Source organism: Vigna unguiculata, chromosome 6 (assembly GCF_037176805.1).
Source record: "Vigna unguiculata cultivar grain cowpea cultivar isolate G323 ecotype 2 chromosome 6, ASM3717680v1, whole genome shotgun sequence".
Classification (NCBI taxonomy): Eukaryota; Viridiplantae; Streptophyta; class Magnoliopsida; order Fabales; family Fabaceae; genus Vigna; species Vigna unguiculata.
In genome coordinates, this window is record NC_140797.1 from 32534403 (window position 1) to 32550619 (window position 16217).

Here is a 16217-nt window from a genome sequence, read left to right on the forward strand (position 1 = left end):
AGAGTGGAATAGCGACGTGCGACATATTTCCTTCCATTCTATCGGCAGTAAGAACAATGGCTCTGATACCAGTTGTTGGGAATTTTAGGGCTTTTGATAATATGAGAGATATAAGAGATATATGTGATATGTTATACGGAGGAACATGTTTTTGTATTTTATTGATATACTCTATATATAGAGCAAAATATAACAAATATCAAGTATAAAATATTTATAATATCTCACTCCTAATCTAAAATAATAACAAATTTCTAAAACTGACACATATCTCTAAAACTGAAATATTTTCTAAAAACTAATTTAAATAAAAAAAGATATTAAGTAATATTCTCAACATACATATCATTATATATATATATATATATATATATATATATATATATATATATATATATATTAAATATTAATACTTTCATTAAAATAATTTATCACTGGACTTAAGATATTAAGTGCAGGCCACCCAGACTTTATTTCCAGCCCACCCTTTTATCTTCTTTCTTGAATCAGAGGGTATATATGCAAAACCCTTTTTTACAAATTTGGCCCCAAATAATTTTTTCTCACATTTGGCGTCCTTGTTCCATTCTGTAAAAACCCCTGCTTCGTGCCATTGAAATAAAGAGAAGATTTCTCTCTCTCACTCTCTGTATTCCATCTTCGTCACTACTCGCACTATGCAATCCCAAATTCCTCTTGATTCTGCCATCCGTAAGGTATATTCCTTTCTTCGTTTCTCTTTAATTCAGATTGTCTCAATCCACTTTTTGTTTGCTTATGTTGCTTTTTGTTACATTCATAGCATTGCCCTCTTTCACCTCCTCGATTTGTTTTTCTTATAGTGGACAAAAATTCAACTGAAAGTAGGATTTTTACTGATGGGTTTGTCTTAAATTGTTGGTTCCCCTCCCCCGCTTCATCATTTTCCTTTCCCCCCATTTTTTTTTTTTTCACTTTTGTTCCTGCTTGTTGGACCTGATGGTCAATCTAAGGAATTATTAGCAAGAATAGATGGTGTTTAGTTTGTTAGTGCTTTCATTTTTTATGGTAACAAATTCTGATTCTTTACTTGTGTTTTCTTTTATAGTGATTTGTGGCGGAGCCTAGGTTTCTGGGCTGGTTTTGTGGAATTTGGTGAATTTTTGTATTTGGGGTGTGTTGGTTGAGTAGAGTGGGTGAATTGGATTGGACTAGTTGGTTGAAGTGTGGTGCAAGTGAGTTGAGATGAGTGTGGTGGGGTTTGACATTGGTAATGAGAACTGTGTCATTGCTGTAGTCAGGCAACGTGGGATTGATGTTTTGTTGAATTATGAATCCAAACGCGAAACCCCGGCTGTGGTCTGCTTCAGCGAGAAGCAGCGGCTTTTGGGGTCTGCTGGTGCTGCTTCGGCTATGATGCACATCAAGTCCACTGTATCTCAAATAAAGACACTAATAGGAAGGAAATTTGCAGATCCTGATGTGGTTAAAGAGCTGAAAATGCTTCCTCTTGAAACTTCTGAGGGTCAAGATGGAGGCATTTTGATCCACTTGAAGTACTTGGGGGAGATTCATGTATTTACACCTGTTCAAATAATGTCCATGCTCTTTGCTCACTTGAAGACTATGACTGAAAAAGATTTGGAGATGCCCATTTCGGATTGTGTTATTGGGATCCCATCATACTTTACGGACTTGCAGAGACGGGCATATCTTGATGCAGCGAAAATTGCAGGGTTGAAGCCTCTGAGATTGATCCATGATTGTACTGCAACTGCCCTTAGTTATGGAATGTATAAAACAGATTTTAGTGGTACAGGTCCGGTTTATGTTGCATTTATTGACGTTGGTCATTGTGACACTCAGGTCTCCATTGCATCATTTGAGTTTGGGAAAATGAAGATACTTTCGCAGGCATTTGACAGGAGCTTGGGAGGAAGGGACTTTGATGAGGTTCTTTTTAGTCATTTTGCAGCAAAATTCAAGGAAGAGTACCGTATTGATGTGTATTCTAATACCAAGGCGTGCTTTAGGCTACGTGCAGCATGTGAGAAATTGAAGAAAGTTTTGAGTGCAAATCTAGAGGCACCACTAAATATCGAGTGCTTGATGGATGAGAAGGATGTGAAGGGCTTTATCTCAAGGGAAGAATTTGAGAAGCTCGCATCAGGATTATTGGAGAGAGTTTCTATTCCTTGCCTCAGAGCATTAACTGATGCAAACTTGACAGTGGAGAAGATTTCTTCTGTAGAGCTAGTTGGTTCGGGATCTAGGATTCCAGCTATAAGTACATTACTAATTTCCTTATTCAAGAGAGAACCCAGTCGACAGCTGAATGCAAGTGAGTGTGTAGCTCGTGGTTGTGCTCTACAGTGTGCAATGCTCAGTCCTGTTTACCGTGTGAGAGAATACGAGGTTTGTATACACATTTTTTCACATATATCCTCATCCTATCTTTATGTTATATATTGCTGATTAGAATTGAGTTTATGGACTCTAAGGTATGTAGTAATTGTGAACGAACCAAGTTATTTGCTAGATTTATTCTAACAAAGTTTAGTTTCAGCCTTTTTCTTGTTTTTCGTAGTTCCATTTTCTCCTTTTCTGATTTCAAATGACACTTCCTTTACTTCAATTTCTCATAATTATAGAGTCGTCTGCCTCTGTTTCTTGTATTGCTCTGCATATAATTAATGTGATTTCTAATGTTTGTTCAGGTTCAGGATGTTATTCCCTTTTCAATTGGACTTTCATCAGATGAAGGTCCAATTGCTGTGAGGACAAATGGTGTATTTTTCCCAAAAGGCCAATCCTTTCCAAGTGTTAAAGTCATAGCCTTTCAGCGAAGTAATTTGTTTCATTTGGAAGCTTTCTACGTTAATCCAGATGAATTACCACCTGGGACATCTCCTAAAATTAGTTGTGTCACGGTATACTACTTTAGACCATTCTGCTGGTGTAAATCAGTTAAACTTGAAATTATATTGTCTTGTGCTCATTTTTATGTATTTTATATTTTGTCCTGGACCACATTCTTTCGGAGTAGTTATCATTTGAACTTTTAGATGATCTTTATTTTACTTTTTAGGTACTCAATGATTCATATATATGTTTTAAATTTAAATTTCACAGTGGTTTTGGTAGTTATTTATCATTACTACTATCAATACTTTTTTGTGGGAGCTGTAATATTCTAATATTTTGCAGTTGCTAATGTCAATATATGCAAATATCTCCAAACTTTGTATGACTGCTGTCAGTTATTGGCATGAAGTGAAAAAAGTTACTTTAATGGATCCAGAGCTATTGAAATAGACCGTCACCCTATTTCCCAATGATAGATAAACTTCGTTACCAAATGGCCTGTGACTGTGACTTGTTCTGACATAAAAGGAAACCATGGTTTGTTGTAATGTAAACCTAACTAGGTTTAACAATACGAAAGTCAGACTCAGTTTTCTGTGGATATGCACGCACTTGACTAAATCATTGTTAGGAAAAAGAGGAAGTGTATGTGGTAGATCTAGCATCATTCCATGTGCTGGTAGTTCAGCATGCATTATCTGCATGCCCTAACCCTGAAATGTGCTTATCCATTTGATCAACACTTCTTTTCAGATTGGCCCTTTCCATGGATCCCATGGTCGTAAGAGCAGAATTAAAGTTAGAGTTTCACTTGATCTGCATGGAATTCTCAATATTGAATCAGCTACAGTAAGTAAGAAGTCTCTTTTATCTTTCCATATTTTGTTTTTAGTTTTTCAAAGAGATCTTTGGTCATAATAATTTCTTTGGTTCCAGCTGATCAAGGATGACACGGATGATTTGGTTATGTCTGGTAATCATAATTCAAATTCTGATGCAATGGATATTGATCCCATTCCTGACACAGTTGCCAATGGGTTTGAAGATATTACCAATAAGAAGTTGGAATCTCCATGTAGTTCTGTAAGTGCTCATATTTTCCCCCTTTGTTGTTTCTCACTTTCTCGTTAACTTACTGGGAAATCTCGGATGTTAGAGATTGCTTTTAATTTTATCCTATGTAATTTTATAAGTCAAATATACGAGGCAATTGCAATAATTTCTGATAATGAATTCTGTAGGGGCATATTTATCATGAATTGTTGGTGTTAGGAGTAAATTTTAGTTTTACTATTATGGCATTTTACATGTTGATTGTGATTGTTGTGATTATGGTGATAATTATGATTGCAGATGTGATTTATTTCAGTGTTTGGATTAAGTTAAAATATTTTAATAATACCTTTTTACAGGTTGATGGTATAAGAAAAGATAAGGGTAACAGAAGGGTTGATGTGCCAGTGAATGAGAATATCTATGGTGGAATGACAAAGGCAGAAATCGCCGAAGCTCGTGAAAAAGAACTCCAGTTGGCCCAACAGGACAGAATTATAGAGCAAACCAAAGAAAAGAAGAATAGCTTGGAGTCTTATGTCTATGATATGAGGAGCAAGGTACACATTCAGTGTCTCAACATTAGAGGCTTAACCTTTGTAGAGTTAATTAAAAGTCTTAAGTGTCATATTGAGAAACTTGATTGCGTGTAGTTATTGAAAATTGATTTTCATGGCTTTCTGTGGTGATTCGTTTGTAAATGTAAGTCTAAAAAAATTGGTTTCTTTGTAGTCTTATCTGCACGGGGTTGTAAATATTAAATCTGTATCCCTTTTAATGGCCATTGATTCTATACTTGCATTTGAAGATTATGTTTTTGGTTTATTGTTCTTTATGAACTGAAATTTAAATTTATTTGCATATTTAAATAGCTCTTCCACACATATCGAAGCTTTGCGAGTGAACAAGAGAGGGATGACATATCTAGGAGTCTTCAAGAGACTGAGGAATGGCTTTATGAGGATGGTGTTGATGAAACTGAGCATGCTTATTCTTCAAAACTAGAAGATTTGAAAAAGGTTATTTTTTTCTCTTTTTTTTTTTTTTGGTTACTGAATCCCTTTTCGGGCTTATTGTTTACAATCTGTGTCATGTTGTAGCTGGTAGATCCAATTGAGAATCGGTTCAAAGATGAAAAAGAAAGAGGGAAAGCTAAAGGGGATTTATTGAAGTGCATTTTAAAGCATCGCACATCTGCAGATTCCCTTCCACCCCAGGATAAAGAACTGGTACAGTAAAAATTAGGCTAATATATACTATTGCGATTATGATGGTGATTTTATCGTTTAGATCAGCTTTAAGTGATGACTTTATTGTTTCAGATCATCAACGAGTGCAATAAAGCAGAGCAGTGGTTGGAAGAGAAAAACCAGCAACAAGAATCATCTCCTAAGAATACTGAACCAATAGTATGGTCAAGTGAGATTAGGAGCAAGACAGAAGAGTTTAACTTGTATGATTTCTGTTTTCCTTTTCAAAACTGTATACTTATAGTTTTCTGAGTCCATGGGACACAACTTAAAAGAGTCTGGGAATAAGTATTAATTAAATTGTAGTAGTATTAGGCAACCAAATCTTTTGATTCATGTGTAATAAAGTTCCTCATAGTTATGTTATGATAATTTTGAGCTAGGACAAAACTTAGATTCAGTCCTTTTAATGTTTTTTCTACTCCAAATTAGAGTTTTTACCTTAGTAATTTGTGCTAACATTTAATAAAAAATATTTATTAGGCAGATTATTGAGGTGAATTTTAATTTTGATTGTAGAACAACACAAATGCCTATGTAACTAAATCTAAGTTTTGTCCTTTTGATTATACACTAGCTTGTGCATAACACTGTTCATATGGTCTTGTAAACATGTTTGTCTTTTCTCTTCTGATTTTATCACATCATTAACAAATGTCCCTTTTTGATGGTTTTTAGAACATGCCAACACATATTGGGATCCAAGGCTTCTCCATTTCCAGAAGACAAAGACATGCCAGATTCTTCCAATGATCCATGAATACGTTGATGTTATTATTATACCCCACATGAGCTGAAGACCCAAGTTTTTACTGATACCATCTGACAAATATAGCAAAAGAATTCCTTGCATTTTTGTTTTGCAGCGTTTTTTTTATTTTCATAATTTTTCTAATCTATTATGATATGATATAGTTCTTCAAATGAATCAAATAGATTCCACTTTTAGGGGAGAAAAGATTGTGTGGAGTGTTAGTGGCCCTTGTTCATCCATCGTGCTCAGAAATTCTTACAGAATTGATTGGTCAGCCTCTATTGATGTTGGAGTCTGTCGTGAAACTTTTAGCATATAATAAGTTTTTATGCGGCTTTGTGATATTGGATGAAATTAAATCATTATGATTAATACTAGACTGGTCACATTTTACTCTGCACAAGTTTCTCCTTTTTTTTTTTTTCTAATTTGTTCTTTTACTTTATTAATTTTTCTTTATTATGATGTTCTTCTATGAAGACTGCTATGTTCTGAAGTGGTGCCTAACATTAGAGCTATTTATTTGTTGTATTATTTGATGTATGATAGTTTAGACTCACTTAGCTACTTTAATAAGCATTTTGACTTGTATTGCATATTACTTCCAAATTCTTTTAGCACTAAACAAGTGAATGGTTTTCATATTTTATTAACTGTTTGGACACATTCCCGACTGTATAATTAAGAGATGGCAAATGCTAACTAGTGCATCAAAGTTATGTATTATTGAATACGAGAGCAGGGAGAAACTAAGCTATTTTTTCCATGATTAACTTTAATACAGAGTTATTCATTAATCTAATGGTTCGGTATATTTTTTAGAACTATTGTATTAAAGAAAATGAAAAATAAAAAATTAGGATTAAAATTATATTTAATTAAATTTGAATGTTTTTATTCCGATCCGTATGTTGAGAATAGTTTCATAATTATTTGCCTTGGAACCTGTGAGGTTGAAGGAATTTGTTTATGTCTTCTCTCCAATGATTTTTTTTAGTTTCTAAATTTTATAAAATTTAAGGGATATAACTTTTTTAACTCAACAATTCTTGTTTCAAATTATGATAAATTTTGATTCCTATTTTTCAAAAAATTAAGGGATACAGTTTTTTTAATTCAATAATAAATTATTATTTTTTACGTGTTAAATAATGTTTTAGGTTGATATTACGCCGGAACACAATAGTCTAAAATATCGTTAACACAAAATATTTTATTAATTGGGTCAAAAAGATTCATACATATTCATCTTTTGAGTTTAAAGATCAAAATGTATTAAAGTTTGAAAAAATGATAAATTCTAATTTTGTATATTAGGAACTAAAAACACATTTAAAATATATGATAAGATTAATAAATAGTCTCTATTTTCAATAAAAATTCTCAATTAGGTCTTCAGCTCTTGAGTCGTTCCAATTGAGTCAATCTTTTTTGAAATTTGTACTAAATACGCCATTTACGTTATGTACTGCGAAACGACGTTTGTTGTTGCTGTAATGTAATATTGAACCGTGCATGTGTGATTTATTTTCAAATTTGAGTGTTATTTACGTGTATATAAGACCTAGTTCAGTGATTATCACTTTGCCCTAACCTTTGAAGAAAGAAGAAGTGCAATGTTTTGACGTTGTGCAATATTAAGGTAAGCTATGTCTGGCTCTCTTTCGTCTTTGTCTTGTACATGTGGGGGAAGTAACGTAGTGGCGTGTCTTCTTATGGTGGTGGTTCTTCTCATGGTGATGGGTCTTCTTATTGTGGTGGCGCGAGGATGTTTGGTGTTAAACTCATTTGCTACTATGGTGAGATTGTTGTCTTGAGAATGACAAGAACCTTTAAGAATATGAGCAAACAATTTTGAGGTTGCCCTAAGTTTAAGGTGAGATGTGGGAAAAATTCAGTTTTTGTTCAAAATTTCTTTTATGGCTGCAAAATATGATAGTGTGATTCTGGTATTTTGTTGAATAGAGTAGGTGTCAAGAATTAGGTGGTTGCAATTTTTTCCAATGGTTCATTGAAAAAGAAATTAAGGAAGAAGAATAAGAGAGTCTGGAGAAAAACTTAATTGATGCATTTGTGGTGAAGATGGAAGAAAGACATGTCGTGACGATGGAAGAAAGAGATGGTGGAGAGATTAAAGTTCAGAATTTAGAGAGGATTGAAGAAAGAGATGTGGTCAATATATGAGAAAGAGATGATGAATGAAGGAAGGTTGAGAAATTATAAAAGGTTGTAGGTAGTTTGCAAAAATGGATGAAGTTGATGATAGGGGCCCAATGCAACTTCATTATATCAATGTCTACAACCCATTTATTGTTTCTGTTTTAGTAGGTTTCAATGGCCCTACCTTTTATTTTTGTAGGATAGTGAGTTGGAAATCATTGATTATGTGGCTGCTGAGACCGGGCACATGAAAAGAACTAGTATCGGTGGCTGAAATAGTCAATCTAAGCAGGTCAAAAGAATAAATTTTAGGTCTTTTGGTACCGACAAGTTCTTTCAGACACAATTTTTTCTGTTTGAGTTGACATAATGTTAGTTATATTGCGAAACACATGGTTGGAACAAGCTCTATCAATAATTATCATTATATAGCGAGAACCACCAAACATGACAATTATATAGCATTGTAATCAATGCATATGACAGGAATTGAGTTATGGACCACGTACCCTAAACATTAATATGATAAAAGTAGATGGTTGCAAATTTTCCAATGGTTCATTGAACAAGAAATTGAAAAAGAAGAAGAAGAGAGTCTAAAAAAACACCTAATTGATGCATCTGTGGTGAAGATGGAAGAAAGACATGTGGTGAAGATGGAAGAAAGAGATGATGGAGGGATTAAAGTTCAAAAATTAGAGTAGATTTAAGAAAGAGATGTGGTCAATATAGGAGAAAGAGATGGTGAAAGGATGAAAGCTAAGAAATTAAAGAAGGTCGTAGGTAATTTACGAAAATGGATGAAATTGACAAGAAGGGTCCATTAGAACTTCATTATATCAATGTCTCAAACTCATTTATTATTTTTGTTTCAATAGATTTCAATTGCCTTTTTTTTATAATTTTTGTAGGATAGTGACTCAGACATCATTGATGTGTGGGTATCGAGACCAGGCACGTGATAAGAACCAGTATCGGTGGCATAAATGGTCAATCTATGCAGGTAAACATAATCAATTCAAGGTCTTTTGGTATTGGCAAGTTCTTTCTAACATGAGTTCTTTTGTTTGAGTTGACAAAATGTCAGTTATATTGCAGAACTCGTGGCTGGAACATGCTCTTTAAACAATTATCATTATATAGCAAGGACCACCAACCCATGACAATTATATAGCATTGTAATCAATGCACATGACGGGAATTGAATTCTGGACCACGTACCCAAAACATGAATATGATAAAAGTGGGTGGCTCTAATTTTTTCCAATGGTTCATTGAACAAGAAATTGAAGAAGAAGATGATGAAGAAGAAGAAAAAGAAGAGAGTCTGATGAAAAACCTAATTGATGCATATGTGGTGAAGATGTAAGAAAGACATGTGGTGATGATGGAAGAATGAGGTGTGGTCAACATAGGAGAAAAAGATTGTGAATGGATGAATAATGAGAAATTAGAGAAGACTGTAGGTAATTTGTAAAAATGGATGAAGTTGAGGATGTAGGCCCATTACAACTTCATTCTATCAATGTCCAACACATTTATTGTTTCTGTTTCAGTGTGTTTTAATTACCCCTGCTTTTATTTTTACAGGATAGTGAGCCAAACATCATGGATGGTGTGGGTGTTGAGATCGGGCACGTAATAAGAACCAGTATCGGTGGCCGAAATGGTCAATCTAAGTAGGTAAAAAGAATCAATTTTGGGTCTTTTGGTACTGGCAAGTTTTTTTTGACACGAGTTCTTTTGTTTGAGTTGACAAAATATCCATTATATTGCAAAACACGTGTTTAGAACATACTCTTTAAAAAATTATATTATATAGCAAATTCCATCAACCCATGCCAATTATATAACATTGTAATCAATGCACACGACAAAAATTGAATTATGGACCACGTACCCAAAATATTAATATGATAAAAGTGGATGATCATTAATTATACTATTAATATGCATGTTATTAATGTCACGTCTATATTTATTTCATGTAACTTTGGTCAAACATAAGCGATGAGTAAAAGTGGTCGGTCTAGATCTAAAATTCAATATCTCCAAATACCCGATCTGACCCCTTATTTATAGTTTTCTTCTAATATTTTTTAAACATTCACAAACCCTAACCTTGCAGGTTTTTTTAGTCAATGTTTAGTCCAACATTTTAATATGAATGAGCCATTCTTTTTCCTTCTTTTTTACCAACACGAAACTTTTTTTTTTCATTCTTCTTCATCTACATGGAGGAAAAGTTGCACCTCTCTAAAAACGCCTCACTGTCAGCTTACTCAAAAAGTCGTTGCACCTTATCGGCATTCACCATCGTGTGAAACAACGACCCTCCACACCTGTAGCAACTTGACAAATCAGACATTACAAAAATTGGGTCTCACAACACCATTATAAATTTGTTCAGTCCCAATGCCGACAATGGTGGATCTGTTACATGAGTGTAGATTTGTTCATGGGGCATGTGGTCTTTGGATCTGTTGAAGATGCATGCGAAGGACGTCTTAGGCGACAAAGGCAGTGCAAAGGGAGAGCCAAAAGAGGATGCACAGATATGCTTCCGATGGTTGTGGCCATCGGATAACCCATACACATCCATTGTTGACCATATTTGAAACCACTCGAACCCTGATTAACCCCAATTGAAAAGAGTCGGATTTGGTTTATGATAAGTTAAATTCGGCCTAACCCAACCGATGCTCAAGCCTAATATGAATGAAGATTATTGTATGTGTTTTGAATGTGATAGTTATATCAATGTTGTTGTAAACCCTTGACGTGTTGTAATGGGTTGATTTACTTCATGAAATGTAATGTTTCGAAATGAATGAGACAATTTTAGTGCTTATGGTCATTAATTTTAGTGTTGTATATAAAAAACGAGTACACATAAAGTAAGGGCATCAACATAAAGTTTGTTTCTTGACTACCAAAACTAAAGGGCATTCCAACCATTGTGCATCACTACAAAAGGTTCTTGACTCCATTAATAGAGCCATAAAGTAAGCCAAGAAAGTGCATGTTTAAATTAACAGTCTTAAATATAAATTTAGTTTATTCATCCTGCCAAAATAAAAGGGCTTTCAAGCCATTGTACTTAATTATATAATAGTAAAGGTTCTTCAATCCTTTAAGAAAGGCAGAAATTTAAACATGAAACTACGCCAAATAAATGACATTCGTGATAGTAAATGTCCACAAAACGTCGTAAGAGATTCATAAAATAACTGTCTTAAGAGATGCATCAAAATAAAGGCAGTTACAGTTCATGTGATTCAAACAGGACCCCTTATAGGCTTCAGTTTTTCCCTCATTTGTGGTATGGGTGTTGAGGTTGATGGTACTGGATCTGTTGATGGTGCTGGCTGAAGTGATCGTCCTGCTTGGGTTGAGGGTTGTGCTTCTGTTGATGCAGTTTATTACGGTCCAGATAATGTAGCATTAGTTTCCTTTGTTGCACATGGTGTTAATTTAGACTAGTTTGGTTGAGTGTTATGTGGGCAGGAACTTCGGTTGTGTCCAACAACCTTGTAGATAATACATATTTTTTTTGTAACCTCCCTTTCTTAATTCAGTATCGTCCTTCTTAATCTCTCAAGCCTCTAGTCTCCTTTTTTTTAGGCCTTCATGGTACGACTCTTTTGTGTGGGGTCAATAGATTTGGATATGGAATTCTTTCCCAGGCTTGTTGACCATTGATTGGTTAGATGATAGAAGTGTAGGTTTCTTCATATGTTGACTTTCTAACCATTGGGAAATGAAGTCCTTTCCACTTAAATTAAGAAATCTCATTGCAGCAAAGGCGTGATTCAAGGAATTCTACCAATGGTCCACTTTTTGCATGTGCAGTCCATTTTGTCAATGTTGGCAGCAAACTGCTCTTCAATTTGAGATATGTGCCAAACTTCGAATAACTTTTCTGATGACCACCTAGTTTGGAATAAAAAAATGTTATTTACAATTGAGAACCTAATTGAGACTATTTCAAGACAAAAAATGATCAAAGTAAGATACTTAAAATAAAATGTGGAGCACAAAGTAAAACTGACATTGGTATCCAATATCTAGTTAACTAGTCTATTTTGAACTTTGGGACAGATTGAGCCTTGATGTGAGTTCAACTTTGTTCTATTTTTTACCAATCTTTTCATTATGTAAACCATAATATCCTCCAACATGCTAATTATGGGCTTACTCCTCTTCTACACTATTGCACTATTTAATCTCTCACACATATTGTTGACTAATATGTCACAATGAGCTCTTGAAGTGAACCTTGACCTTGACCAAAACTTGATATAGTGAATTTAAATCCTTGTAAAAATGCACATTAGATAAAAAAAAGGAAATGAATTCAAGATTCAATAAATAAAATCCAAAAGTGTGACTTGGTGAAATTGCAATCAAATGTTTGAAAGCATCCACATTAACCTCCTTGATGTTCCTCATCTCGATCTCCCAAGCTTGTGGATATGTTGTTCTTGCAACCTTCCGCATTAGTTGATGCAACTTTTTTCCAGGGAATTTCTTTCAAAAATTGGAGTATAAGTGCCTCACACAAAATTGTTGGTCCACTCTAGGTAAAAGCTCTTGTAGTGTAGGCAAAAGACCCTTACATGTCAAATGAAAGTAGTGAAAGTCAGATAATGTCAAATTGAAATGAAAATGAGGTAAATAACATGAGAGTTACACGTGAAATTCACCTTCTATTGGTCTGAAATCAAGCTGCATGCTACAACCACTGTTTCCCCACCTAGGTCTTCATGAGTAGCTCCAAGAACCATGTTTAAGAGTCGTTGCTCTCAACTTCTACAACACCATATGCTATAGGTAATATTTGTTCATTCATGTCTCTTCCAAATATTGTTAATAACTCCCCTCCAAATCTACCTTTAAGAAGCATCCATCCAACCCAATGATAGGCCTACAACTTGTGAAACTATCCATGCATGCCTTCAAACATGCACAAAATCTCTTGAAAATTAGGTCACCTTGAACTTCCTCAACTTTGACCTTCATTGTTGAGCCTAGATTGTTCTCAGAAGCTCGTGTACATAATCATAGATTCTTTTGAATTGTTCTTTAAATGAACCCTCCACATTTTTTATTGCCATGGCTTTTGCCCTATAAGTCATATTCCTAGATATTCCTATATTCCATTTCCTACTTACTTTCTCACGCATGTCAGTTACTTTCATATGTGGGTTTTCTCTAACAGTTTTCTCCATGTGCTTACTTAACCATTTTGAATTCATTAATTTTAGGTTGAAATCTCTGCTACATGTATGAACGTCACACATTTCAAGTTGCACAATAAGCACAATAAGCATACAATTTGCATTTTCTAGTTGTACCCACACATTTCATTGAAACTCCCTTCTTATCATTCTTAACAAATTTCAAATTCTTCCCATTTTGAAGGGAATAAGTTCGCATAACATCTATGAATTCCTTCTTCTCAGTAAAACAAGTTCCTACTTCCCATTCGAATTCATCCATTTTTTTTGGCTTTGAAAATGTAGGAAACCTACCATAACTCTCTTTATCAAAAGTATCCTCCTGACTATCTAATGCACTAACCAACTCATCAGAATGCCACTCATCTAAAATAGGATTATCTTCAGCTTCTACTCCCCCACTATCTAAATCATTGTCTTGTACTGTCACATCTGGCCTAGAAGACTGTTGTCGTTTTTGTCTAACTTTTGCCTTTGAAGTCCCAACAACGTCTTCTGAAACATTTTGCACTTCACATTCAACATCACCATCTCACTTGTTTTCCATATTACTATCTACTTCACATTCAATGCTAATATCAAGTAGTCCTTTATCATTATAAGTTTAAGATCATCTTCGTGGTCATCTTCACAACCATCTTCATCCTCTTTTCAACCTACACCACCATCATGCACCTCTTCCTCCACGTCACATTAATCCACACCATTACCATCCTCCACGTGATGTTCACACACACCATTACCATCCTCCACCTCTTCCTCCACGTGATGTTCACCCAAACCATTACAATCCTCCACTTCTTTTTCAACTTCACCACCATAGTGAAACTGACCACCCTCTTGTATATCTTCTAACCCAGGTTAGCTTCAACCTCTAACTATTGCTCCCCTTCACCAACACACCCAAACTCAGTACCCTATTGTATCTCTTCTAAACTAGGTTAAGCCCTCTCAATGGCCTCTATTATCTCTGGTTCAGTCATCTTATGTACCACATACAGATGCACTACACCGTTTAGCCTGACTAAGTTAACCATATGCATAACACCCTTATCATCTGTCAAAAGTTCCAATCTATCTTCCAACACTGACCCACCTCCTAAAGAGTACCATGTGTCCTTAATATGAACATGTCATAACTATTCCAATCCATCTACAACCTCAAAATAACTTCATTTGTCCGGGTCACAGAACCATCATGTAGTTTCTCCATGAAATTGTAGTTTCCCATTATCATCAGATACAAAGCTTCCACTTTGATGGACCAACACTTCAAAATGGCCATCACACATCTCACCCTATATATACATATATGCCCATAAATTAATTAACAAATTACGGTCCCTACCACCCACACACCCAAATGGGGGACCACAAGTTGTTCAAATATTTAGACGACACCTACATGAGTGACAAAAACAAAAAAGCATAACCCCACTGCCACACCAAATATGCAATGAACTAAAATATAACCCACCCACCCAATTAATCTCATAGCACAACAAACAAACCAAATATAAAATGAATTGTACTTAAAGAACAAAATCCACCAACCAAATCATACGCATAAACCAACAATCACAACATTTATGGAGTGAAGTCAAATAAAACACCAAAACCCAACAACGAAAACAAACTCACCTTCGCTGGTGATACCTCCATGAACTACAGTTTCGATCAACAACAAACACCCCCAAATGCCCTACAAACTACTTCGATAAACGATCGACGTGCCCAATTCTTCGTCCCTTATCCTTCCTTGCTCGTTCCACTCATCATTTTGCTCGAAAATCGAATGACCAATCCCTAATTTGTAACCTAAGCCCAAATTGACCCTTTTTGTTTTTTCCTTATTTAACGTATACCATATATTATATTTTACGTCAAAAAACTAGATTACCAAACATTACCTATTGTACGTCGTTGTTAAAAATTTTAACAATGTTAACAATTTGGGCGTATTTAATACATATTTAAAAAAAAAACAATTGGACGACTCAAAAGTCGAGGACTCAATTAAGATTTCTTAACCAAGAGAAGAGGGACTTTTGTGTATGATTAAACCAAAACAAAATAAAAGTTAGTATGATTAAGATTATAAGGTGAAGAAAAGAAAAAAGGTTTAATTACTTGGATGGTATCCACTTTGATACAAGTGTGTCAATCTGGTACCCGCTTTTAAAAAAGTGTCAATTGCATCACAACTTTTGAAAAAGTGTTTCAATTAGGTCCCTTTCAGACGGAGTTGACTAACGTCGTTACTCAACGTGCCACGTGTCAGTCTGTGGTTTTTTTGAATCTTTTTAAAAAAAAATTAAAAATTTTTAAAATTTTTTGAAAAAAAATAAAAATGCCACGTGTCAGGTCCCTGTGTGTGACACGTGGCATTGTCAGTGTCACGTGGCATTGCAATGCCACGTGTCAGTGTCACTATCAGATGTCAATGTGTTGATTTCGATTTAGTCCTCATATATGTCTTTTTGTTTCAATTTAATACATACTTATGTGTATCTGATTCAATCTTGACTTAATTTTTTTTAATATTTAAAATACATTTTTTATAAAGTTAAAAGTAATTAAGTATAAAATTTTTACAAAAATTAAGTATTTGATATTTATATTAAAATTTAGTGGTGAAAGTCATTTTTAATATAAAAAAATTAGTATAACATTTAGACATTAGAAATTTTGGTTTAAAATTAGTAAGAGATAATATTGTTCTATTTTGGAAAAAAGTAATAATTAACAAAATATGAGTACTTAATAAAAAAGTAATTAATAAAGTAATATGTTAAAAAGTCATTTTTAATAAAAAATATTAGTAAAACATTTATACAAATGATAAATTTGGTATGAAATTGAGAGAAACAAGATAAATATTAGTACTTAATTTTATAAAAATATTTACACTTAATT

General features: G+C 34.2%; 1 protein-coding gene across 1 annotated transcript; it reads left to right on the top strand.

Annotated features, from left to right (window-relative positions):
* The first annotated feature begins 548 nt into the window (after nucleotides 1-548).
* Nucleotides 549-6278, top strand: LOC114188131 (heat shock protein 70 (Hsp 70) family protein). Its single transcript, XM_028076672.2, has 10 exons — nucleotides 549-716; nucleotides 1088-2394; nucleotides 2697-2909; nucleotides 3598-3693; nucleotides 3781-3927; nucleotides 4257-4457; nucleotides 4770-4916; nucleotides 4998-5126; nucleotides 5220-5350; nucleotides 5826-6278. Exons 2-10 carry the CDS (start codon nucleotides 1225-1227, stop codon nucleotides 5905-5907), a joined length of 2316 nt encoding a protein of 771 aa, XP_027932473.1. The 5' UTR covers nucleotides 549-716; nucleotides 1088-1224; the 3' UTR covers nucleotides 5908-6278.
* Nucleotides 6279-16217: the final 9939 nt, after the last annotated feature.